This window comes from Suncus etruscus, chromosome X (assembly GCF_024139225.1).
Source record: "Suncus etruscus isolate mSunEtr1 chromosome X, mSunEtr1.pri.cur, whole genome shotgun sequence".
NCBI lineage: Eukaryota > Metazoa > Chordata > Mammalia > Eulipotyphla > Soricidae > Suncus > Suncus etruscus.
This window is the reverse complement of record NC_064868.1, coordinates 129293198-129319017: the sequence shown is the minus strand read 5'-3', so window position 1 is coordinate 129319017 and position 25820 is coordinate 129293198. Positions and strand designations below refer to the sequence as shown.

At 38.2% G+C, this 25820-nt stretch overlaps 1 protein-coding gene across 2 annotated transcripts in view; it reads right to left on the bottom strand.

Moving 5' to 3' along the window:
• ACSL4 (acyl-CoA synthetase long chain family member 4) overlaps positions 1-21370 on the bottom strand; it is a 47677-nt gene extending 26307 nt beyond the window's left edge. The window contains exons 1-5 of one of the 2 annotated variants that reach the window (XM_049767564.1): positions 21320-21370; positions 4791-5325; positions 3909-4086; positions 2531-2640; positions 2276-2414 (exon numbers count right to left, since the gene is read on the bottom strand). In XM_049767564.1, the coding sequence (XP_049623521.1) occupies positions 2276-2414; positions 2531-2640; positions 3909-4086; positions 4791-5141 (778 nt within the window). In that variant the 5' untranslated portion in view covers positions 5142-5325; positions 21320-21370. The remainder of the gene's footprint in view (positions 1-2275; positions 2415-2530; positions 2641-3908; positions 4087-4790; positions 5326-21319) is intronic. The other variant, XM_049767565.1, reaches the window with a different exon arrangement.
• Between the last annotated feature and the right edge of the window lie 4450 nt (positions 21371-25820).

Sequence of the window (25820 nt, the reverse complement as noted above, 5' to 3'; positions counted from 1 at the left end):
GGACCATATGGGAAGCTGAGGATCGAACTGGGGTCAGCTGCATGAAAGGCAAATGCCCTACCCACAGTGCTTTCGCTTCAGCCCCAGATTATTGACTTTTTGAACCCAGTTTATACTGTGTATTATAAGATAGATGCATGTCACTATAAACTTGTCCATATTAACGCAATGAAAATAACCAAGAGGGAATTCTTATTTCAACCATGGATTTTGGGTTCAATAGTGTGCCTACAGATAGGGTCATCAAATATAAACATGCCTCATTTTTAAGACATGTTGATAATTGAGGCAGCAGCATGAAGGATGGTAAGTTTAGTATGTACCTAAACTTTTCTATAACATAAACTAGTTTTGAAAATCAGTTCACAAAATACATTCTCTTTATATAACAACTAAAAAAATAAAATGAAATTGCTTGATTACCATTGAAGACACCAGATATAAAGCTATATTTATATGGGCTAATGTATGATTCTGCAGAGAGCTACTGTCACAGTTTATAAAATAAACAAATAAGAAGTGCATCCTTCCTTTGATGATGTTCTGAAGCAGTAGTAGCAGATAGGTTACATTATTCTTCATTTATTCCACAATCTGGGCCTTTTTACCCTCCCCATTTAGAGATAAACATGTAAAAAGTATTATCACAATTAAAATCATATATAGGTTTCCTGCGTGCTTCCATTTTGAAGTGAAGTAGAATGTTCCTATTTGGTATGATTTGATAGGGATTTCATTGGGAAAGGGCATTTTCTGGCAGTGTTCAGAAGTTTTTCTATATAGATTAATGGTCACAGACTCCCTAAATAATACAAAAATATTATCAAATAGTGAAATTCTACTTTTGAATAGTAGGAGTTCCCTGTACTCAGGGGAAGTATCAAAAAATCTTATCTAATGTCAAGATGAATGGAACAAGGTGGGGTATGTTTGTGTATTATGTTATTGCTCACACAAAATTAGATGACTGATACAGCCAGAGTTTGTGCCAAAAGCATTTGATGAACCAGTAGAACTAGCAACAGACTAAGCAGGACTTCCTTGTCAAGTTTATACTATAATGCAAGATTCCCAGTTGCTCAGAGGTGACTCCCATGGCTCTTCTGAAATACTGAACAATAAAGTGAATTTTTATTGTGAAGACAAGGGAGTAAATGACTTTCTGAAAAGCTTTGGGTTCCCTAACCTCAGGAACCATTTGTTTGCGTAACTGTCACCCAATGCTCCTTCCCTTGCCCTGGCTCTTTCCTGCAGAGGAGGGAAGTCGCAGATACTGATAGTCTGGCTCCTGCTTATGCTACGTATTTGCATCTGACCGAGAAGTCCTGTATTTTCAGAAAATGGTGCAGTTTCACTTGTTTGCTTGCCAACAGTAAGTCTCTGAGCCATCATCTACCTGTGGTATTGTAAACATGCATTCAGTCTTGAATCTTGGTCAAATAATGAAGAGCTGAAGGGACTCAACTAACACTTTCTCCTATAAATGGAAACCCTTTCCTTATCTAGCAGAGGATTACAACCTTCACACTAACAGTAAGAAGCAATCGTTTAAATGAACTATTTTGTTTATTAACCCTCCTCTCTGATTAGCAGATGACATTTTGTTATGGGATGCGATTCTATGTTTCATCTCATATAAACAAGTAGGATACATTTGGTGGAACTGCCAACTACTACCCCAGTTAGTAGATGCAATTTAAACATGACTCTCCACAAACTTGTGTGTTTTCTCTGCTAGATCTATTCGCTCACTAGTGTTAGAGGCCAGACTGACAGTAGGGCACTTGCCTTTCATGCAGCTAACCCGGTTCAATTCCTGGCACAATATACAGTCTTCCAAAACCCACCAGAAGTAATTCCTAAGGACAGAGCCCAGAGGAAGTCTTGGGCACCACCAAGTTTGCACCCCCCAAAAGAAAAGATCACTAGCATTAAGCTTTTCACTTAAAGTTATTAATAGAATGTCTGAGATCTCTTTCTTACAGGAGGTCCAGACTGAAAGGCTGCAGTATGTTATTTGAAGGGGAAACATGTGCCTGACAGCAATTGTCATGTCTTAAGCATCGAGGATATCTCAACAATTTAGGCACTTCTAAATTGGTGACTGGTTCTTTTGAGGAAAATGGAAGGAAAATAATCATATAAGCTAAGAGCATTTCTAATGCCTTTAAGTGGTTTAATAAAATTAATTTATGGTTTTGGCTCACATTAGTTCTCCTACCCAACTGAAGTACCAATTCTTGAGTAGATCGGTATATTTCTTTTCAGTACTTACAGTTCTCTGGCTTGGATCCCAACTCTTCCACTGACTGCATACTGTGAATATGAAATCCTTCAGGGTACTCTGCTTTATTGATCATTTTATTGTCCACGTAAATGATGTGTTTAACAGATTTTATATCTGACAAGGCCATCTGTGGAAAAGAAAGAAAATGTAGTCATTCGAAATTGACCTAAAATATAAATTTTGAACCGTACTCATCCAGTCAGATAGCACTACTATGAATTAAAAGAGAAAATATCTATTTACCTTAAGTTTACTCTCTAGAAGTTCAACACTCGTAATCAGGTATGTAGCCTCAGATTCATTTAACCCATGAACTACAGCATCTTTTCCAAGTGTGGCATATAAAGTCACAACTAGATAATAAAAAAACACAAAAATTAAATTCAAGATTTATGGCAGAGATTACCTAAATTAATCTTGAATGATAAGATATCTTATAAGATATCTTATAGTAAGTTTGAGGTCATAGTCTCTGTTACCCTTCAACTTTGCCTTAAACTTTCTAGGAGCACCCAAATTTTCCTTACAATTTCTTCTGTTTTAAACTTTCTAAACCAAAGGGGGAAAACACAAAAATAAATAACAGAAATACCAGAGAGGTCAAAAGTCAGTTAAGATTCTCAAGGCCAATAAAGTCTAGCTTAATTCTTTACCTCAGAGCAGAGATCCCCCACCTTATGCTCACCTGTGGTATACACATTTACATTTACCAGTCCCAAGACTAGATTGAATAAATACGTTAGACTCAAATTTTACTTTTCTCAAGTCACCTTCTCACACCCTCTAAGAAGCTTTTTTTTAGTGGTTCCAAGGTCTACGTCTTAATTGGAAAGCCAGGATCTACACTTTAGGAGTTACCAGACAAAAGTGAAAAACCAAAGTCTTTTGTAAATGAAAAAACATGTACTAAACAGAGCAGACTTAGAACTTCAGTTCTAGATTGCTCACACAAAATGAGCAATAAGATTTTAAAATGCCACATTTTTTCACAGATAATTTTTGAAATGCAAACTCTTGATGTTGATACTTCACCGATAATATTGTTTTATTCATCAAACATTAAATGCTTACTATGCTACAAGTATTGATCTTGATATTTAATCTTTAAAGTAAAAAATAATAATAAAACTAGTTCAATGACAAAACAATTGCTAAAAACAACCCAGCAGTACACCCAATTTTACTTTCTGGCTGACACATCTACCTACAGCCAATGTAAAGTGCCACGTGCTTATTTTGCATGTAAAATGGAGTATGTCAAGTAAAAGTAAAGCAATGAATTAGAATTATCCTAAGCTGTGATTTTTAATTAGCAATTATTTCATGTGTCATCTCCTAAACACCTATCTCTCTCCCAAATCTTATAGGTACAAACACTTCCAATTAAAAAGTAAAATTCTGAGTTCTATATTTTAAGCTACCAATTTCTTATCCTAGCTCTTAGAAGCTAATGAACATAGGGGAATTTTAGAACTACAAGATTACATACTGTTTTATGGATATATTCTAGGTAGAAAATGCCCAAAGAACATCTTCCTTGAATACAAGAGAAACTGAAAACAATTTGACACATAAGCAAAAGGTTCCCTACCTCCGTCTCATTGCAAACATAGGCACTTACGAGGAAAGTTGTATTTAAAGCAGGTCTGTGCTGCAATCATCCATTCAGCTCTGGTCTCACAGAAAATGGCAATGGTGCTCTTTGGTCTTAGTCCTAAGGCAGTGAGTCCACTGCCAAAATTATTTACTCTGTTATTCACTTCAAGATAGTTCATCCATTTATAGTTTCCAAGAATTAGCTGAGAAAATAAGGCATTCGCTGATATTAGTATTAGCTCAAACAAAATCTATCTTGGTCTGGGAAAAGAGCTTAACAGGCTGATTACATGCTATGCGTGTCAGAGGCCTCAGTTCAATCCAATATAGTACCTGGTCTCCAAACACCACCAGAAATAACCCTTGAACATGGAGCTAGGAATTGTCCTTGAGCAGTACAACAGAATCTCCAAAAACCAACAAAAATATTCATAGAAATTATTTAAGTATATAATTTAACTGTGCTCTTTTGGGATATAGAGACAGCACAGGAGGCCTTGCCTTGCATGCAACCCAGCCTGGATCTGACCCACAATATCATACATGGTTTCCTGAATATTGCCAGGTGTAGCCCCCAGACCAAAAAATAATTAAAAACATTTAAGTAGGGCTAGATAGAGAGAGAGTATAGTGGGTAAGATACTTGCTGTGCATGCAGCTGACCCAGGTTTGATCCTGGCACGCTTATAGCCCTCTAAGCAATGTGATTCCTGAGCACAGAGCCAGGAGTTAAGCACTGAGTACCATTAATTAAATGCTCTTAAGTGAATATACAAAAGTTATGAGTCCATTCTGATTGCTAAGTGGGTATTTTGTATTGAGTATACAATTGAGTATACAAGCACTAAACTAGACATATGGTAGAATGTCATGTCTCCTTTGTCCAAATAAGCACAAACATGTTTACCTTCTTAAAAACCTTTCCATTTGGCTGCATTTCATTTTCTTCACTTAGGATCTCCCTGGTTCCAAGGCTGTCCTTCTTCCCAAACTTGGAAACAGCATGATCGAATAATTTATCCAGAGTGTCAGCGCCAGGGATGTCTATGACAGCTAGCGAGTCGAAGTGTGTGACAGAGCGATATGGACTTCCAGGTTTGTCTGAAGTGGGCTTAGCTTTTATTCTCTTTGCCATGGCGTTTTTCTTCTTGGCGTTGGTAAGAAAATACCATGGAATAAATATAAGGGCACTGTATATTGTTATTAACAAGTGGACAGGCAGCAAAATAATGGTGAGTACATTTAGCATAAGTTTCATAATGGCAAGGCTTCTGAAATGATGTTTATTTCTTGTTATTCTTTGGCTTCAAATAGATTTATTTTGCTGAAGAAGGCAATTATGGAAGCAGCAGTAAAGAGTAGTAGCAGTATAGCCAAGGCAGTTGGATTTTAATGATACAGAAAAAAGTTAGTAATCTTTGGAAGCTGACAACAAAGTACACCTGTAGGCGAAGACAATGACCAAGGCAGAGCAAAGGAAATAAAACAAAACAAAACAAGAGTATTAACAAGTTGATAGCACCTGTGGTTTAAATATTCAGGTCCTAACAATAATGGATTTGTTTCAGAAAGCTGAAATAACTGGTCTGAAAAGTAATTTTTAAAAATCACTTTCCCGTTTCTAATCATCATTGCTAATAACTTCAATCCATTTCTTTGCTCTAGGTCTTCTTGGTATCACCACTTTATTGCCAACTTCAATGCCTGATTTTGACATTCAACTTGAACTAAACTAGGGGAGTGTGGTCAGTGGCAATTTTCTCTCTTTTAAATACTTATTGCCAATCAGACCTTTTCTGAGGGGTATTTAGACTCGTGCCTGGCAAAGATCAGGAACATTCTCAGCTCATTGCTATGGGATTGTTCCCAGAAATGTCAGAGATTCAACTAGGGGCTCCCACAGGCCAAAATGCATGAGTTCCAACCCTTTGAGCTATCTCTCTGGCCCCAAACAAGCAACTTTAAATACAAGTAGGCTTTGTATCCAAACAGAAAACTCATCTACTAATTAAGGTTTATTAATATAATATTTGCCATAAACATCTGTCTGGTTGTATTAAGTTCAATTGTGAAGCAATGGAATTAAATATTTTCTAGTCCCCAAGTTTGAAATGACACAATCATTAAGTCATTCCCCAAGATAGTGTCCACTTGGTGCTCAAGACTGCACCAGTTGCTTAAGTGTTCAACTCCAAACCATTTAAGGGCCAAGAATGCTCTAAGAAGAGCCAATGTGCATGAATATTTCTGAAGTATTCCCCCACACAAAATTCAGCGTCTTTCAAAGACTGGGGGGCAGAGCTAATTCCTTCATTCAAAGAAAAACTAGTTCAGACTGTCCAAATAGGAAACTAACATGCAAAAAATATTTAAAAGGCTAGCGAATATGTATTTCATGGGGGAGTCTGGATTGGAACCTTGCCATCACATGTTTCTCTTAACACTGCTGGGAGTGACCCCCAAACACAGAGTTGGAAGTAGTCTCTGGGTAGCCGAAGGTTTCACGCAAAAAGTGGAATTGCCTTGGCTACATCATGGAATGGGGGTGTCCAGAGTTCCACCCTAGAATTCCTTTCTTAAAGTAACCACTGAAACATTTCAAGCCCTACAAAACTATACAGATATGTACAATGAGGTGCAATATGAACAATGAGTGTAATACAAATAAAGATGTTCAAAATGGCTTTTGTGAGATGTGTCTTAACTTGGAGCTTATTATTAGGGATCTGAACATGATATTGGAAGGTACTATGGGTATGGGATCCACTGATACAAAAATAAAGAGATAGGACTCTGACAAACGAAGGATGACAAAAATGACACTAGTTGGCTGAGGAGAGCTCAACAGGCTGCACACATACTTTGCATCTTCTAGGTGTAGGTTCAAGAACCAGTACCACATGGTCCCTCAAGCAGGGAGGGAACCCAGAACACAAAGACAGGAGCAACTCTTGAGCACTGCTGTGTATGCCCCCCCTCAAAACAAACAAAATGACACGGACTGGATTGGGATACAGCTAGAAGAGAATTGGCTAACAGTCTACAAACTACCAAGTCAAGCAAAATAGTTTTTATTTGCTTAGGCAGAAAACTGGAGACTACATGATATGAAACACACCACAAAGAGTGGTGGGTACAGTTAGAAAAATAAGTATCCCCAAAACTATCATGACAATGGCAGTGAGTGAAAGAAATAGAATGCCTGTCTGGGAAACAGGCGGGAAAGTGGAGGAGGAAGGAGATGGGGAGAACTGGTGGTGGGAATGTTGCACTGGTGAAGAGGGGTGTTCTTTTAATGACTGAAACTTAACTACAATCATGTTTGTAATCACGGTGTTTAAATAATGATATTATTTTAAAAGAAGAAAACAAGGCTAGTGCAAGTCAGATAATTAGTGACTATCAGAAAACCAACGCAGAAACAACCTCTGAGTAGGCTTGCATTTACTAAGAAAGATCTTTTGATGAGTGGAAGAGTGTTAGCTGACTTGAAGTAAATAAATGGAATTAACTGAATCACCGGGAGCGCAACTGTTGTGGCAACTGACTAACACACTTAACTGCACTGGAGCTCAGCGAGTTGTGTGTTTGACCTCGAGCCCAATCAAATGACTGCTTGATTTTGTCTCTGCATTTGCACACGTTCTTCAGCTGAGAATGGTGAAATAAGAAGCTACAAGTGAAAAGGGCCCATTCAGTTCTCAAAGCTCTCAGTAACTATCTGTGTAACCTTTCATGGAAACCACATGTCTGGGCACTGGGAAATAAACTTAAGGGCATCAAGACAACACCAATGCTCTACTGCCAAAGCACATCCTGTACCCTAGCCGGGGCCCTTTGACAAGCCGAATGGGAAATACACGCCCAAATTCCTCTCAGAAAGACATAGAAAATAGAATGTCTGATTTCAGGAGATTCGTGTATTTTTTAAGTCGGTTTATAAAGTACAAAGGATAACCCTGAAATAAGAAATTTGGTCCTGGGTCATCTTCAAATTTAAGTTGCAAGATGTACACTACCTACAAATTGCCTTTTTAGGGTTCTGTATGCAAAACCCACTATAATAATGCTCTCCTCTATACATTCCAGGATGACCAATATCCACAATAATAGTCACTTTTTCTAATTTTCCACATACTTCAAAATATCTACCATTCATTCTGATTTGTGATTATATTATCATCTCTAAAAATGTAAGCAGCTAGAGACAGTACATCAATACATACACAGTAGGCAAGATTCACAGAGCATTCAGGTAAGTAAATAGAGGACAACACTCTAGTCTAGAGACTTTCAAATTCTATCTGGTGATGGTGAATGTCATGGTTCAGTCATCTGAATTATTATTGGTTGGTTGTTTATTCTTTTGGGGATTTGTCAGAAGTGCACAGAGTGAACTCCAGGCTCTGCACTCAGGAATTATACCTGACATGGCTCACGGGACCATTTGGGATGGCAGGAATTGAACCCAGGTCAATTGCAAGCAATGAACATGCCCTTCTGACTGTACTATCTATCTACCCCGCCCATGAGATCTTATATGGGAATAAAAATATAAGCAGAGGTGAAAGGTATCAGATCTGCTCTTCAGGGAGATGTTTTATCTCCTTAAAAAGATTCCTTGGAACCACCAGATTACCTGATTATTTGAACCACCAATAAGTCTTACTTCTCTTTCATTCCACAGAGAAGCCAATGATTGACAACAGTGTCAATGGCAATGCTGGCCTATTCCAAACTTGTCTCTCTCTCTCCCCCCCAAAGGCAGTGGCCAATGATCATCTGAAAAATCTGTCCCTTTCAAAGGTCTTTCAGAATTAAATTTTATATTTACTAATGCAATTGTTTTCTCAAAAGATATCTGAACTACTATGTGTATTGAGGACTTTATAAAAAGTCAAGTAAAACAGGCCCTCAGTGGAGGCAGGGAACACAGTTCACAAATATATAGTGTAGAATGTGAAAAGAAATTGCTAGAAAGATAGGGGTGATAGTACAGTGGGTGAGGATCATGCCTGAATGGGGACAACTCCAAATTGACTTGCTGGCACCACATCTGGTCCTCAGCAGCCCACTAAGAGTAACCTCGGAGCAAAGGTAGAAGTAAGCCCTGCGCATTGCCTATTTTGCCCAAAAGACAAAAAAAGTATGATGGGAAAGTATATCCAATTTTCTTGGATTGAGGGAAATGAAGAAGAAAAAAATCCAGAAAGGTTTCACTAAAAACAAACCCCACAAATATTAAAGTAAGCATGAAGGCATGCAGAAAGGGCATGTTTTCAGAAAGAGACAAACTGAAAATGAGTCCTCAGAATAAAAAGATCCCTTTTGGGCTCTCTTCGCAAAGTGTCATTCCACTTTTATGATCTATGTCAAAGGGGAAATTGAATTATTTAAAAGTGTAACTAAAATGTAGTAGCTCTGAAAAAATTAGAACAAATAAACAGTTTTTGAACACAGAACAACCAAGATTGTAGTCCTACTCAAAGACATTAATAAATCTAAGAGGAACCTGGCATCACTTGCCTGTCATATAGTTTTCAGGTAAAAGGGGGACATGAGGAAAAAGTGTAAGATGGTTGAGGCAAATCACCAAGGAATCTGGGTTCTAATATCAGTGTCAACCATTTAGTGTAACTTTCAACAAGTTCTATGATCCCATATTTCAAAGACTCATCTGTATTTGAGATATCACTAATAAAGATAAAATTGGGCGCTGCTATGTTTACCTATGTCTTGAAACCCTGAAAAGAATCCTACTTATTAGAATCCATAGGTGGTACTAATCTCTGGAATACAACTTTCAACTCTTTCCCATCTCTTCCACGCCTTTTCTGGCCACCAGCTTACTAAATTACTCAGTGACTTACTTGGATAAACCCAGTTCTCTATCTAATCTGATCTGGACCTTTTCCCAAACATCCAAAGTGGGTCAAAAGTGTACCTATGCCTATCTCTATAAATCCCAGTGCTCTGAACAAAAACCTCAAAGTATCTTTTTTTCTCACATATTCTATAAAATACTCATCAGTACTCTAGTATCCTACTAATTCTCCTCGTACAACAAATATCTAGCTCAACTATTTTTATCATCACCCCAGCTACCATCTTGTTTCAAAACATTGTTAACTTTCATCTGGACAAATACAAGAGCTAATTTTTCTTCCAGTTTCCATCATTATAAATCCCAAACCCAGCAGACTGTGTGTGCCAGTTAAAAAGAAAGCTGTCCCTTTCCTCTGCTCAAATTCTTTCAAAGGTTTTTTTTAATTATTTTTTTATTGTGACTGAAGTTCATTTACATAGAATTATTTTCAATACATAGTGACAATGAATGAAGGGCATTCCCACCACCAATGTTATCCTCCCTCCACTCTTGTTCCCAGCATTTCTCCCACATCTCCCTCCTTTAACCCCCAGAATCCTACTGCAAATGGTCGCCGCCTTACAGCTTGTTATAGGTTGGGTATCTATTCTGTTTGGTGTTCCAGTCTGGTCTTTTTTTTTATTTACACTACATGTTCATGTGACTGGTCCTGGTATCATTTCCCCCCCTCAATTTATGAGGTTGAATGATTCAAATTATGCTATTCTGTTGTAGGTAAAAAGGTTAAGGAAAAGAGGAGAAAAATTTGGTATCAACTACTAAAAACATCACCGAATAATATCCACAAAAGTGGAAAAGAAAGAAAAGAGTGGAAGAAAAAGGAGAAGGAAAATAATATCAAAAAAAAAAACAAACAAAAAATAAAACAAAACAACACCAGAAAAAGTGCTGCAGTGGCAGGGTTTGTGTTACCCCACTTTTTTTTGTATAGGCACAGCAAGTATTGGGGAAGGAAGGAAATTCCCGTGGCCTAAGAGATTCAGGGTTTCTCCACTCTTGAAGCATATTGTCATGGCTCCATATCTTCTCACTGCCTTATCCCAGGGTTGTTTGTGTGTGTGTGTGTGTGTGTGTGTGTGTGTGTGTGTGTGTGTGTGTGTGTGTGTGTGTGTGTGTGTGGTGTCAGGAACCTTTCTTCTCTGTTGTGGATGAGAAAATAAGGCCACTATAGCAAGCAATCTTGGTATTTGCGCAGGTCCTAGGACAGGGCCTAGGATAGAGTCTTTAAGGTTCTAGAGGTACTGTTCCACCATTGTTGGTGTGTTCAGTTTTCTGTATCATGTGCTCCATGTTTTTGCTCGTTCCCTAAGCTGAAGTCTAGGAAATTATGGTTCCAATGGTTCTGTTCAGTCTCTGTTGTCAGAATTGGGCCTCTGTACTAAGTCTTGATTTTTGTAAAAGACCTGGGCTATAGCCTAGGGTAGGGTTTTCTTTAATGGGTCTCAAGGTACGTTCTGTTCAGTCACAGTTGTTAAAGTCAGTTTTCTGTAGTTAGTGCTCTTATTTTTCATATTCAAAGGATAATACTTCTTCTGATTTCCACTTAGTGTTAGGTGATGTGATAGGACCTCCTGGTCTTAGGTCAAGTTTTCATTTCCTCACTGTCCTCGTTGTCATTAACACTGGCACAAGTATATCTCCCAACGCAGGTTAGTTCCTGGTGTTGTTGCATGGGTTTGTTTCAGTTCTACGTCTGGGATCTGGGATTTGAGAATGAACTAACACAGTCCAATCTCGTGGAGACTGAGTTGTATCCACATGACATACGTCCAGGATGGGAGGCACCCTTGTATAAAAAGTGTGAGTTCTTATCCTAGAAGATAAGATCTTGTGTCTGAGTCCATGATTTCCCCTTATATTACTGTGCCTATGTATGGTGCCCTTTTGTATTGCTGGTGCTATTCCAGGTAAGGATGACAGACCACACATACAGTATCTGTGGTGTGGTCTGTGCTTTTATCACAGGCAAGACGTTTTCTTGGTTTTTGACCAAGCAACACCAAAACTGGTGAGGGAATTCCTGGTTTGCTATTCAAACCCAAATAGTGCTTCCTTGAACATCTTATCTGGTTTGCTTGTTTATATTTTTGGGCTTGTTTATTTCCTCTCTGGGTGCTTGTATACTTTTGAAATTTATATGTGAGAAACAAGTAAGAGGGTAAATATGAATTCAATGAAAACTATTTGGGGGACCCGAGTGGACAAGATGCTTGCATTGCATGAGGTCAACCTGAGCTCAATCCTTGGCATCCCATATGGTTCCACAAGCACTGCCAGGAGTGATTCTTGAGTAGTTCCTTGCTCCACTAAAATAAGGGTTCCAATTCTCACATTACTCTCTCAGAGGAAAAAGTAATCCAAACAATTGCTATCTTCATTCATTGTGGCACAGTCCAACACATGTTCCTGCTACTTCTAAAATATACTTAGCACGTTCCTTTCTCAGAAACTGTACAAACTGTTCTATGCCTAAAATGATTTTCCAAGACAACCTACATGATTTATTTCCTAACTATATTTTGTCCTTACACAATATCACCTTCTTATTGAAGCCTACTCTATAAAATTATACTACCGTATTTCCAGTCCTTTCATCTCTGTTTCTCCTTAGCAAATAATATTTGTACCTAATAAGTTTTATTTTTCCTGATACTGTCTATGTCTCCACTGGAATATAAACTCCATCAGATTCATTGTGTGCTGATGAGTTTTTAGCAACACTTTGCCATAGGTTATCAGTTAAATCAACTTTTTGGCTAAAATAAGAGCATACTCAAAACGGCTCTGAAACTTCAAATGCAATATCCTATGAATAAACTACTTGAATTCTGTTAAAAATCTTTTGTGGATGCCAACATTCTACAAAACTGTATCCTCCTAAAAATCCTGCTAATTAAATTGAGCATGATTTTATTTGCATAGGAGAAACATGGAACTGGAACTAAGTCCTGTTGCACACAGAAAAACATAGTGTCATAAAAGTGCCTGGGTTATATCATTTGTACTGTGTGTTTTTTCCCCCATATTTTTCACAAAGGCGTAGTATGATTCCACATATGAAGAGGGCTACTTAGTCTCTCTGGGTTGTGTTTTCTTGAAATCTCCTTGAGTAAGATGTATTTATGCATCAGCTAGAAAGGATGGAGCATTATCCTCAGTCCATCGCTGGATGGATGTTTGTTTGTTTGTTTTTCTAAAATTGACATTGCATATGGAGATGTGCTGAGTAACCAACATTCACAGAACATTTACTGTGGGTAAGACACTGTATGTCTTTCCCATTCATTGTATCTCTTTTTAAATGTTTCAGGCATCTATTTTTGATGCAGTACCCCCCTTTACTGATGCTCTCACAGTCTAAGAGATATTTTTAAAAATGTCCAAATAGCACAGCTAAAGAGGGATTTGGATTTTGCTTATCAAGAAGAAGCTGAAGAGTTTGGCTTTTACAAGAGGTGAAAAGTGAACTTAGCATTCAGCATGTGTTTTACGGACAGCCATTCTTGAGGCAATGAGCTCTCAGGAACAGGAAGAAGAGCCCACCAAACTCCTTCCCAGTACTGGTGTATGTTGTTCTTGTCAGTTTGGCTGTTATTGTATGTGTGTGCTATTTGAAGATTATTGCATTATTTGGTTATTAGTGGACTATTTTTTGGTCCCTGGAATTCACAACGATCTTCCATATAAATTACTGAAAATTTCTTTATTTTGAGTTTTGGTCATTTCTGTTTAGGAAAGATTTCCTAGGAACTCTATTTTCAGAGAGCAGGGGAGATTAACTCTGTAAGTACAATATAAAGCATGAGAGTAGTAAACTGTTTATGAATAAATCCTGCATTACACGTAAGCACTGACATTTCCAATATCCTAAAAGATTTTTAAAAGGAAAATAAAGTCCTTTAGGTATAAGAAGTCCCAGACATATTTTTTAAAATTTAGATAAACTTTGACATTTAATTTTTTTGTGCGTGTGTCTTTATTCATCTTTGACATTTAATTTAAGGTCAACTATAATGATAGAATTTTCATTCCAGTTACTTCAAATGCTGTGTTAGGTTGAATGCAAAAAAATAGGTATTAGTAACACATTAAGTTCTAATACACAAAATAAGCAAATAGATGTTTAGTAGAAGCTTAATTTAAAAGATATAAGGAGCCAGAAAGAGAGGTCAGGGAGTCAGGAAAGCACTCTCTGCATGTGCCAGGCTTCAAGTTTCATTTCTGGCATCACATGGCCCCACCTCAGCATGGCTGAATATAGCCCCAGAGGTCCCAAAGCACCACCAGATGTAGCCACGGTGGCTCTCAGCACTACTGGGTACCAATGAATCAGCACTGCATCCTCAGCACTGAACTAACCAGCCCAGAATATTTCTGGGAGTGACCCTGGACTCTCGGAGCACTTTTGTGAGGCTCAAAAACAAATGAAAATTTCAAAGAAGAAACTAGCTACACTAGAATCATGTGAACCAGTAGCAATGTAAAAGTGTAAGAAAACAAAGAAATTGGGGCCGGGCGGTGGCGCTGGAGGTAAGGTGCCTGCCTTGCCTGCGCTAGCCTTGGACGGACTGTGGTTCGATCCCCCGGCATCTCATATGGTCCCCCAAGCCAGGAGCGACTTGTAAGCGCATAGCCAGGAGTAACCCCTGAGCGTCACAGGGTGTGGCCCAAAAACCAAAATAAAAAAAAAGAAAACAAAGAAATGAAAGTTCATTAAGGCCATAGTTCTTAAAGTTTTAGACAATGGACTGAATGAAGCAAGATTCATCCATCTGCCAAGTTGAAAGTCACAAGAAAGCGTAACATCATTTGTCTTTGGTATAAGACCTTATACAGAAGCCAAAATATGTTAATCTGAAAATCAATTGTGAGTTGTGTGTTACTCAAAGAACTCACATTTGCAGGTATCACACGTAATTTCAGGGTAATTGAAATGCCAAATAAGCAATTTGCCTTCTGAAAAGGTTATGCGCATAAAACATCAAATCTTAAAATTATTGAATTTCTAGGAGAATAAACAGATAATAATATCAGCTGCACTTTTGAAAATCATATTTCTACACAGATGTTGCACCACTAAGACTTTTTAAATTTCAATTTTCTTTGACACACTTTCAAAAATTTCCAAATAGTCTTAAAACAGTGATCAAGCTTAAATACGATGTTTTAAAAAGTTGCATTTTGTTAATAAAATCACAATTTATCAGAGCTAGACTACAACATAATTAGCTTATTAGTTTCATAATAAATTTTAATGTGACTATTCAGAAAATGAAAAGCAGTTAGAGAAAAAAGCAGTTAGAGGCACTTGTTAGCAGCATTTTTGGCTCACAATGTGAGAAATCAAATAATCATGTGAAATATATTCCCTTCTGCTTCTTGACTCATCTGACTCAAATTGATAGAGCAATTGAATCAATAAGAGATGGTATACACAATCAAACATTAAACCTAATCTAGAGTCACTATTAGAATACATTTAAAAGCTTTAAAAAAAGACAAATCCAAATCAAACACCCAGGATCTACTATAGCGATGCCCTATAATACCTGTACCTGCACCTCAATATTTTTGACTAGAGGCTTCGGTCTTTGGGTGCATTTCCAACAAAATACACTAAAACTATTTCCTTCACCTGAAGATTTGTTAACTCCTGAAGTCTCCATCCTGCCAGTCTCTTCCCAGCCTTTCCCAGGAAAGCAAGGACCTCTGCTGCCATGTTGCTCTCTCCAGCACTGGCAACAAGTTCCCTCCCACAGTGCCTTAAGAACATCCCCAGCATGCATCAGATAATGTTTTTTCTAGGTCGATAGGGGAGCATAATTGGGAGCCTACCTGGGTGTATTCAAATGAGACTTAGGAGGCAATGAAGTTGCCTACACATTCTACATACAGTGCTTCTACAATTATCTGTATATTTCTCACTTCGAGTCAGCCCAACAGACTAGATTTTGAAGTATGCAGCTTTCTAAAGTAAGAAGTTTCTTGTATCTTATTGAAGCCAAAGATTGCATCGAGAGCATTTTGAAATGACGACCAATTACAAGTGGCCATTGCTGACAGAGCTTGATGTTCCCGCCCTACTTTATTAAACATCATGTAAAGGGGAGGCAAGCTGATTTCTGAGATTTACATGCTAGGAGAGAAAATTAAAGGGTTCAGTGCTGGAGTAAGAAAGCCAAAAGCTCCAAGACAATTTCAATCAATATTCTACAGCTGCTCCTGAAAAACACACTGCAGGTTCCTAGAGACAAAACCTTGCTGCTAAATGGAGTTGTACACTATGCCAGAGTAGAAACTTAAACTCTAAGTGTTTCATTTACTGGGAGTTTTTTCTCAATGGGAATGATGATTTTGCTCACTGTGAATGAAAAATAAGTGGATTATGAAACTGAACTTGAAAGTTAACTTTTCATTGTAACGTGTTTGTTCAAGTGAGGAACAGACTGTCTAAGGTTTGCATTTATCTCCTGTCATCCTATCTATTTATTAGAGTGAAGCAAACCAACTAGAGGCTGACAACGATGAGTGCAGGTTCAAAAAAAGTAATAACCAGCCAAAGAACTTTCCCAGGAACAGAGTGTTTCACGGTGAATTTTGAAATGATTCCTTTTGCTACATGATCTACCTTCTTCATATGCTAGAGGAACCAGTTTAATAGGTCAGTTCTTTGCTAATGCTGCTTGCAAATACTTCATATGATTAAAATTGCACAACAATGTAGCCTTTGAACTATTTTTATAACATGGTCTAGAAGATACTAGAAACCAGCTACCTAGTCAACATAATATTAAAGATATCATGGTTTTGAGATACGGTTATTGGTCATGGCCCTCACTCACTCCCTTTCTTCTCTATTCTTTCTCCTCACTCTTCATATCACTTCAATAAAATGACATGACTTCCAAAAATGGTTATTGGGTGGTAGAGTGGTTAAGGAATTTGCTTTATATCCAAATGACTCCAGTTCAAGGTCTGACACTGGCAAGAACAATATGGTCAGGAGTACAAGTTGCAAGCACAACTAGATATGGACCAGTCTCCCCAAATGACTATTATGATCTAAGGACATGGCCCAAAGGGGTGCAGCAGATGCACTGTATATGGAATTCCTAAGTTCCATTCCTGGCACTGCACTGTCCCCAAGTAATGCCAGCTGTATCCAAAAAAACAACGACAAAAACCAAAGTGTCTGTGAAGCAATGGTATAGTTGATTGTTAGGATTTTAAAAAAGTTCACAATGTCTGAGCTAAACAAATCATCACAGCCAACCACGAAGCTTACATTATTATAATGATTATGGAAATAGATGGGATAAGAGGATAGAGATGGAGCTCAACATGTTTTGCAAGCAAGAGTTCCAGGCCTATCGCCAGCACCACCTGGTCCCCAGCTCCCAGAGAAGCAACTACTTAGCAATGAACTCTGAGTGCCCCTAAGCAGCACTATGTATAGCACCAAACATATAATAATATGTTTGTAATAACAAACATAACAGTAGATCATGTATGAAGATGATGCATCTTTGTGTTGTGCAGAGAAAGTTCATCTTTTTAAAGATTATAAACTTAAATGAGAATAAATCTAAATTGAATTAGTTAGCAATAGGTTTAGACTCATGCTAAAGTAACAGTTGAGAAATATTTATATATTTGAAAGCAGTTTAAAGGACACAGAATTGCTTGGATATATTCACAATACCTCATTCATGAAACAATATAGAAATAAATGGTTATTTCATGAAATCTTCAATAAAACTACCTTTCCTTTTCCATTTTAGATCTATCTTAAAGTGATCAAATAGAACTTGGACTGTTGGCACTGAAATTCTACAGGCATTCAGTCAGCTCTCAAACCTTAGAATAGAGAAAAGTGTCCAACTACAACAAAGGAGAATGGTAACATAAAATGGCATTTTGTTCTTTTTGTTTGTTTTGTTTTTCGGGCCACACCCTTTGATGCTCAGGGGTTACTCCTGGCTAAGCTCTCAGAAAGTGCCCCTGGCTTGGGGGGAACCATATGGGACGCTGGAGGATCGAACCGCAGTCGAGATCTTTCCTTGGCTAGCGCTTGCAAGGTAGACACCTTACCTCTAGCGCCACCTCGCCGGCCCTGCATTTTGTTCTTAATATTTAATGATTGATGTGTCTGACACCTCAGAAATCAAAAGAATTCTTTACTAAAGAAGGAAGCCACAAACATAAGAAGCCATGGAAATGACTCCTATAATTAAAGTCTCTATGGTAGGGATGTGGCATACTTTCTTTTTTTTGGGGGGGGGCACACCCGGCAGTGCTCAGGGGTTACTGAGCTGTCTGCTCAGAAATAGCTCCTGGCAGGCACGGGGGACCCTATGGGACACCGGGATTCGAACCAACCACCTTTGGTCCTGGATCGGCTGCTTGCAAGGCAAACACCGCTGTGCTATCTCTCCCGGCCCATGGGGTGTGGCATACTTTCCATTCTGCTCTCTCTTCACTTGTTTAGCTGGCCCATGATTGCTTCACCAAAGTTCATGAAGCAAGAGAGAGCAAGGGATTATTTTGATTTGGAAGTATTTTAAATTAGCAAAGGCAAAACTTGGCCAATTGAAGGACTATCTCTACTATGTCACATACAGTTCTAAGTAAATAGAACTGGCTGGACAGATATTCTGACTAATGCTTCTGATAACACCTGCTGTTCACCTTGATAGTGTTGACTGTCCACATGCACACTGGCTACAACTGTAACTCTCTGCTTCACTCTCTTCTATGTATATACACATACATACAAGAAAAAATGGGACCAGACTTTCTTTGGATAAATAATTATACAAACTTGATTAGCACTGTCATGATGGTAAGTCTATTTCTTTTTTTTCTTTTTTTTATTTAACCAACTTTATTACATACATGATTGTGTTTGGGTTTCAGTCATGTAGAGAACACCACCATCACCAGTGCAACATTCCCATCACCAATGTCCCAAATCTTTCCTCCTCCCCACCCGACCCCCACCTGTACTCTAGACAGGCTTTCTATTTCCCTCGCACATTCTCATTATTAGGAGAGTTCAAAACGTAGTTATTTCTCTAATTCCAAAAAAATATGCTATCCCTTGGTATCTTTCCTCCTTGATCAAATCACAGATAGGCTAGCATATGGTGTAATTATTTGTATTCTAGAGACAGCTGATTCTAGTCTGCTGATGATAGCCTTTAGCCATGTTAAAAATCACATGAAAAATACAGGATACTGAGTAGAATATCACTTCACTCTAGATATATATCATCTTTTATATTTCTTTATACTTGAAATTCAAAACTAGTATATTAAAACAACCAGATTAGGGAGATACTGCAAAGAGCTGGAGTGCATACTTTGTAAGAGAGGGAATTGCAAGTTCTATACTTGTCACTGCATGATGAATTGGGTGTAGTCCCTAAGCATGGAGGAAGTGGTGAGGCGGGATAAGAAAGGGGAGAGGAGGAGTGTGAGCAGAGTAAGAAAAAAAAGAAGGAAAAGGAGGAGAAGGATAAGGGGAGGAAGAGTTGGAGAAGGAGACAGAGAAAGAAAACGAGAATGGGAAGGAGAAAGTGGACAAAGAAAGATAATAGCACCTGCTAGATAACCAGTTTCCAGTTCCTAACCTATTATAATGAAATCAATTCAGAAGACCAGAAATACTAGAGAGGTAGCATGTGTATGCAGTGCTTCAGTCCTGGTTCAGCAGCTCTGTTGAGATGTCATGGAACACATTACATTACCTATTGTCTAATTTCTTCATCTGTAACATGAGAAAATCAAATTCGTATTTTAAAATACCACAGACCAGCTATCAGTCTGGGATGCTCTGCAATATATATACACAATGGAATTCTACACAATTGACAGAGAAACATGCCGTTTTCTGCTCCATGGATGGAACTGAAGAGCATCATGCTGAATGAAGCTAGCCAGAAGCAGAGGGATATATACATATATAAAATATAAAATATGGGATAGAAAAGGACATTGTAGGGGCTGGAGTGGTGGCGTGAGCTGTAAGTCATCTGCCTTGCATGTACTAGCCTAGGATGGACCATGGTTCAATCCCTCGGTATCCCATATGCCAGGAGCGATTTCTGAGCACATAGCCAGGAATAACCCCTGAGCGTCACTGGGTATGGCTGAAAAAAAAATAACAAAGAAAAGAAAAAGAGAAGGACATTGTAAAAAGAAAAAAAAAGAAAGAAAAGGACATTGTAAGGAAATAAATACCTGAAGGCAACAGATTCTGAAAACTGGCCTCTAGAAGAACTGAGCTGAGGGTAGGAAGAATGAGGAAATGAAAAGGATCAGGAGAGTGGGTGCGAAGGGGGCCCCTCTGGTGGAGAGTGTGGCATTGGAAATTTGTGCCCAGAAAACAGAAATCACAGCACTACCCACTGTACTATCTCTCCAGTCCCTAGATACTTAAAGGTCGGTTTTACGGGCTCAGATGTAGGATTGATCCCAGAGAGATACCGACAGCTAAATTATTCCAGGTAGTCCCTCCCAGTCACTGCTAGGGCAAGAACTCTAAGGCCTTTGCCAGATGTGGACAGACCAAGTCTCCACAATGCCAAAGGCTGTTCCAGCTCCAAATGTTGCCGTGGCCCAGATACATGACTGATCTAGGAGAGATACCAGCAGCTGACTGTCCTAGCACCAAAGCTCCTAAAGTATGCGGCTACATTTGCAGCTGCAAGCCGCCTCCAAACCTCACAAAGCTGTTAGTTAGCCCAGGAGGAGCACAGCAAATTTGATGGGAGAGTTGGATAGAAGGCCACCGATCTCAGTGATTGAAAAGAACAACACAGAAGGTCCCACTAGCAATTAACAGCTTAGTAAGTCCTAGGACAATGACTTTAGTAATGGCATGAAGTGACGTAATACAAGCAATATAAAGTAAATTACTTGGCTACTGCTAGGAGAGTAGGCTTGGTGGGTGGGTGTGAAACTGGGGACACTGGTGGAAGAGCACATTGGCCGTGGTACTGGTATTGGAACATTGAAAACTTGAAACAACTGTATTGCAGACAGCTTTGTAAATCAGGGTGTTTCAACATGTTATATGGAAGAGTTCTACTTGACAGACAAAAATCTAAGGCAAACCAAACAGCTTGCCAATGAAACATAGCCTATAAAGCCTCGGTAACCAGGAATGGAATTTCAATCTGTGACTCTATTTTTATAGACTCCAAAGGAAATTACCACATGAGGTTTGTAAATGACTTTCCCTTTTATAATTGTGTGACAATGTTTAAATATTGCAAGCTGCATCAGATTAAAATGTTTTGTTTTAGTTTTCCAAATACTTGTTTTTAAACACAAACACATAAAATACTGGAATATTTTTCCCACCATTATATCACATTCCTTGTTATTATGGAGTGGGAGGAAAACCTGGGGACACTAGTAGAGGGCAATTAATACTGGAGAAGATTGGTATGGAAATATTGTATGCCTGAAACTCAACTAAGAATAACTGTAAATAACTGTGACATAGTAATTATTTTTTAAATTTGTAGAGGAAAAATACTTACAGACTTCTTCCTTTTCTCTTAAGAAGAACAAGTATATCTTCTGATTTCAATCTGCATTGAGAAACAATACTTATGAATAAAGAAGCATAAGAAAATAGGCCCTTTAAAAAGTTCAAGTATACTTTATATTTATTATCTGTATACCTTATTTTGTAACTTTATAAACTTACAAACTTAGTCTGCATCAAATCCTTCCCCCCACAAAAAATATAGACACCACAATGGAAGCTGTAATACAAATATTCATATTACCAATCACCATGCTAACTAGCTGGTATTAATTCAGCAGTTAATTTTCTCTTTTGGCACCATTAGAAGATGATGGACTGGCTCATGCCCAGGACACTCGTTAACAGAGCATGACTTTTTAACTGGTAGAATGATTTTTCTTTTGGTTTGGGGCCATACCTGGCAGTGCTCTATGCTTAGGAATTCCTCCTGTTTGTGTTTGGGACCCATATGGCATCCCGGGGAGTACCAGACAGGTCAGCCATGCACAAGGCAAGCACTTGACGTGATGTACTACAACTACTTATTTATTTAGTGTTTTTTGGCCACACCAAGTGATGCTCAAGGGTTACTCCTGCCATTGTTGGGAAGACCAGAGGGGATCCCAGGAATTGAACCCAGGTCAGCCACAGATGAGACAATTGCCCTGCATGCTGTATTATCACTCCAGATCAGAGAAGTACTTTTTAATATCAAGATAATATCCATAATCCACTTTTTGGGACTGGATGTCAGTGCCAATGCCAGTATGTATCTGAACACAATTCATTAGAATTACTTATAAACAGCAGACCTAATACTTAACATTCTCTTAGATTTCTCCCACAAGGCTAATATTTTTATTAACAAAAAGAGTGGAAAGCCCTAAATGTTTGTAGGTGTATAAAATATTTGAGATAGAAATGAAGTTCAATACTAAACTATGAAATAGTGAAACAGCTTCTTACATTCAAATATGTCCAAAGAAGCTCACAATAAGAGTACTGTGAAAGACATTTGTAATCACTCTGGACAAGAACTGTGTGTTAATAGTAGATAAAGTGATATGCATGATGCCATTCAGTAATAGCAATGCAAAGCACAGGACCCAAAAGGGACAAGAAAAAAGAAGAGAGGGAGGGGGAGATGTCTGTCATAGAGGTAGGTGGAGGATAGAGATGAACAGGATGGAAGCTGGGACACTTGAGTCATATGAAATGAAAGAATAGGTGTACGACTGAAACTCGACCATTAAACACTTTTTAACTCTGTCTGTCATGATGATTCCATAAAAATTATTTTTCTAAAGTAAGGTTACATGTCCTTACTTCCGGAGATGAGTTCAGAAAACTAATTACAAAGACCACTGCCTACAAAATCATTATCAAAATCAAACCAGCAAGGGGAGAAGAGACTATAAAACTAAACCTCAGTAGTGTGCTGGCAAGCTAGTACGAGGGGTAAGCCTCTTACTATCCTTGTATGGGGCTGACTCCCTTCGGTCCCCAGCACCACACCACAGGGTGTCAAGCAACCGCCACCTGGAATGAACTGAGCACAGAGCAAGGAGCAGCCCCAGTGCAGTATTCAGTGTGGCTTCCAAGCACAGAACAATCACAATCCCAACTTCCACCATAATAAACTATCCACTAGTTGAGTTGGATTGGAAAATGCATCGGCACTTGGGAGAGGATAGATTAGAAGAATCAAGTTGGCCATGGAACCCTGGTTTCAACTTCTGGGGGCCGGAGAGAGGAATTGAACCCAGGACTTCATAGCTGTGACTCATGGACCCGATCACTAAGGCACATTTCCAGCCCTCAGACATTCCTTAATCAAATAATACTTTTTCAAGTACCTATAATTCAAATAAAATAGTTTCTATTTTATTTTAAAAAGGAAAGTAACAGGTGCCCAGCAGACCAAAAAAATCATACTTTTTTAACCTAGACTGATTAAACTTTATTTTTACACAACAAAATACAGCCTGAATTTTCCTCTCTGCATATCCTCCTCCTTGCAAAAATCATGTCATCCCTCTTAAAACCATTCCAATAAAATCAATTGAAGAGGCTGGAGAGATAGTACAGCAGGGAGGCTGCATGCCTTGCACATGGACAATATGGATTACATCTCCAACACCCCATATGAGCCCTGCCATTAGTGATCCCTGAGTGCAGAGTCATGAGTAAGCAAGCCCTGAGCATCACAGGATATGTGGATGAGTTTCAAATTAAAATGAAAAATATTAAAAATAAATAAAATCGATTGAAGAAAAATTTAATATTTAAAAAGAGAGAGAGAGCACAGCGGTGTTTGCCTTGCAAGCAGCCGATCCAGGACCCAAGGTGGTTGGTTCGAATCCCAGTGTCCCATAGGGTCCCCCGTGCCTGCCAGGAGCTATTTCTGAGCAGACAGCCAGGAGGAACCCCAGAGCACCCCGGGTGTGGCCCAAAAACAAAACAAAAAACTATATATATATGGAAACAGATCAATTTTTAAATGCATGCTTTGTATGGAGATGGTCTGAGTGTGACCCTCTTCACCTCATGGCTGCCCAAGAAACACCTGGAGTGGCCCCTGAGCTCTGAGCTAGGAGTAACTCCAGGGTACATTTGTGCATTTGGATGCTGCCCAAATTCATCAACAGTACAGAAGAGCCAATCAGATTATTGCCTAAAGAACTAGGTCCTTCTACTTACAGTTTAAAAGACAGAGGATTTGTCTTAAATTATAATGCAAATTCTAGCCATAGACATGCAAACTGTAATATAAGAAAAGTATTAAAATTATTAATCCTTAAGTTAGAAAATTTTTTAAATTAGCAAATTTTTAACACATTGAAGCATTATGTTTTTTCTACCCAACATTTAACTGTTAGAATGGGAAAAATAAAAATATAGCATGCAGTGTTTATTATCATGCAATTGCACAATAAAGGATTATAGAGAAAATCTCACTAACCAAATAAAATAGAGCTAACCTATGTCCATATAGCTACCAGGCATGATTAAGAAGAAAACACAATGCAAACACACAGAGATATTGTTCAAGATTGGGCAACCGTTATGTTCTGAGACAGATTTAAAAACATTAATGTGTTTCAACTTTGTCCCTTCAGCAGCAATTAAATTGCCTTTTAGCTCATATTTTGAAAACATTCTAGAATTAAAGTCAGTTCTAACTTTGTGATAACATCTTTTGAAATATTTTATTCCAAGCATGATGAATCTCTAGTGTTTCATGTTTCAAAAGATAATCTAAATTAATTTATAAAGAGACTGTTTCCCAAAAGAATGGAAAATACTAACAAAGTTCTCTGCAAATTGTGATGGCAAGAAACTACCACAAAGTCTTAAGCAGTTAATAGTAAAAGCTAAAAGTAAAATATGGAAAGTTCCTTAAAGACAGTATCCTAAGCAATGGTCTTATAATAGGTGTTGTTTACATACATATATATACACATGTGTGGTTTTATATGTATATCATATACTAGAAATGACAGTGGATGAAAAGTATCAAAATATAGCCCAAAGCTTAGAAATACTAAAATAACACAGGTACAAAATGACATAAATTCTATTGTTGACACATGTATTTGATTGAGTCTTCACAGAAAATACATCAAGGAATGTCATATTAATATTATAATTATCAACAAATATTATTTTGTTATTTATGTTTAGTAAAGCTTCTCATGCTTACTAGACATAGTGTCGTCTTACTGCTCATTTAGTATCTTTCAAATTTCCATTAATAAAAACTTTAATAAAAATGTAGCAAAATAACAAGAAAATAACAGTTCAAAAATAGCTTACATGACATGAGTAACTGAAACTTTAGAAGACACTGCTCAGAATATTGGTGACAGCAAGTTCTCTCTTTTTTTCCTGGTCCTTAAACTTTTTTTTTTATATAATAATTTTATAATAATAATGATAATAATCTTTTCCTTCCTTCCTTCTTTCCTTCCTCCCTCCCTCCCCCTCCCTCCCTCCCTCCTTCCCTCCCTCCCTCCCTCCCTCCCTCCCTCCCTCCCTCCCTCCCTCCCTTCCTTCCTTCCTTCCTTCCTTCCTTCCTTCCTTCCTTCCTTCCTTCCTTCCTTCCTTCCTTCCTTCCTTCCTTCCTTCCTGCCACATCATCCATATGATGCTCAGTGCTAAGGGATCATTCCCAGTGAAACTTGGGTCACCATGTGGTGACATAGATCTAATCCAGAACTTCTGTATTTGCAAAGGATTTGAACCATCATTTGAACTACCTTCTTTAGCCCATCCTTAAGACATCTCCCTGGCTACAACACATTTATAGTATTATAGAGAAAATAAAAAGATTCTGTGGGCTTGGAAATGGCTCAGAAGCTAGAGCTCATGCTTTGCATGCTGGAGCCCTGGGTTTTATCTCCAGCACCATATGATCCTTTAGGCAGCAATGGGAGCATCTCTCCCTCAAAATACATAATATATACACTGTGACTGATCTAAGAGTTTCAAAGGCCTATGATTTATAAACA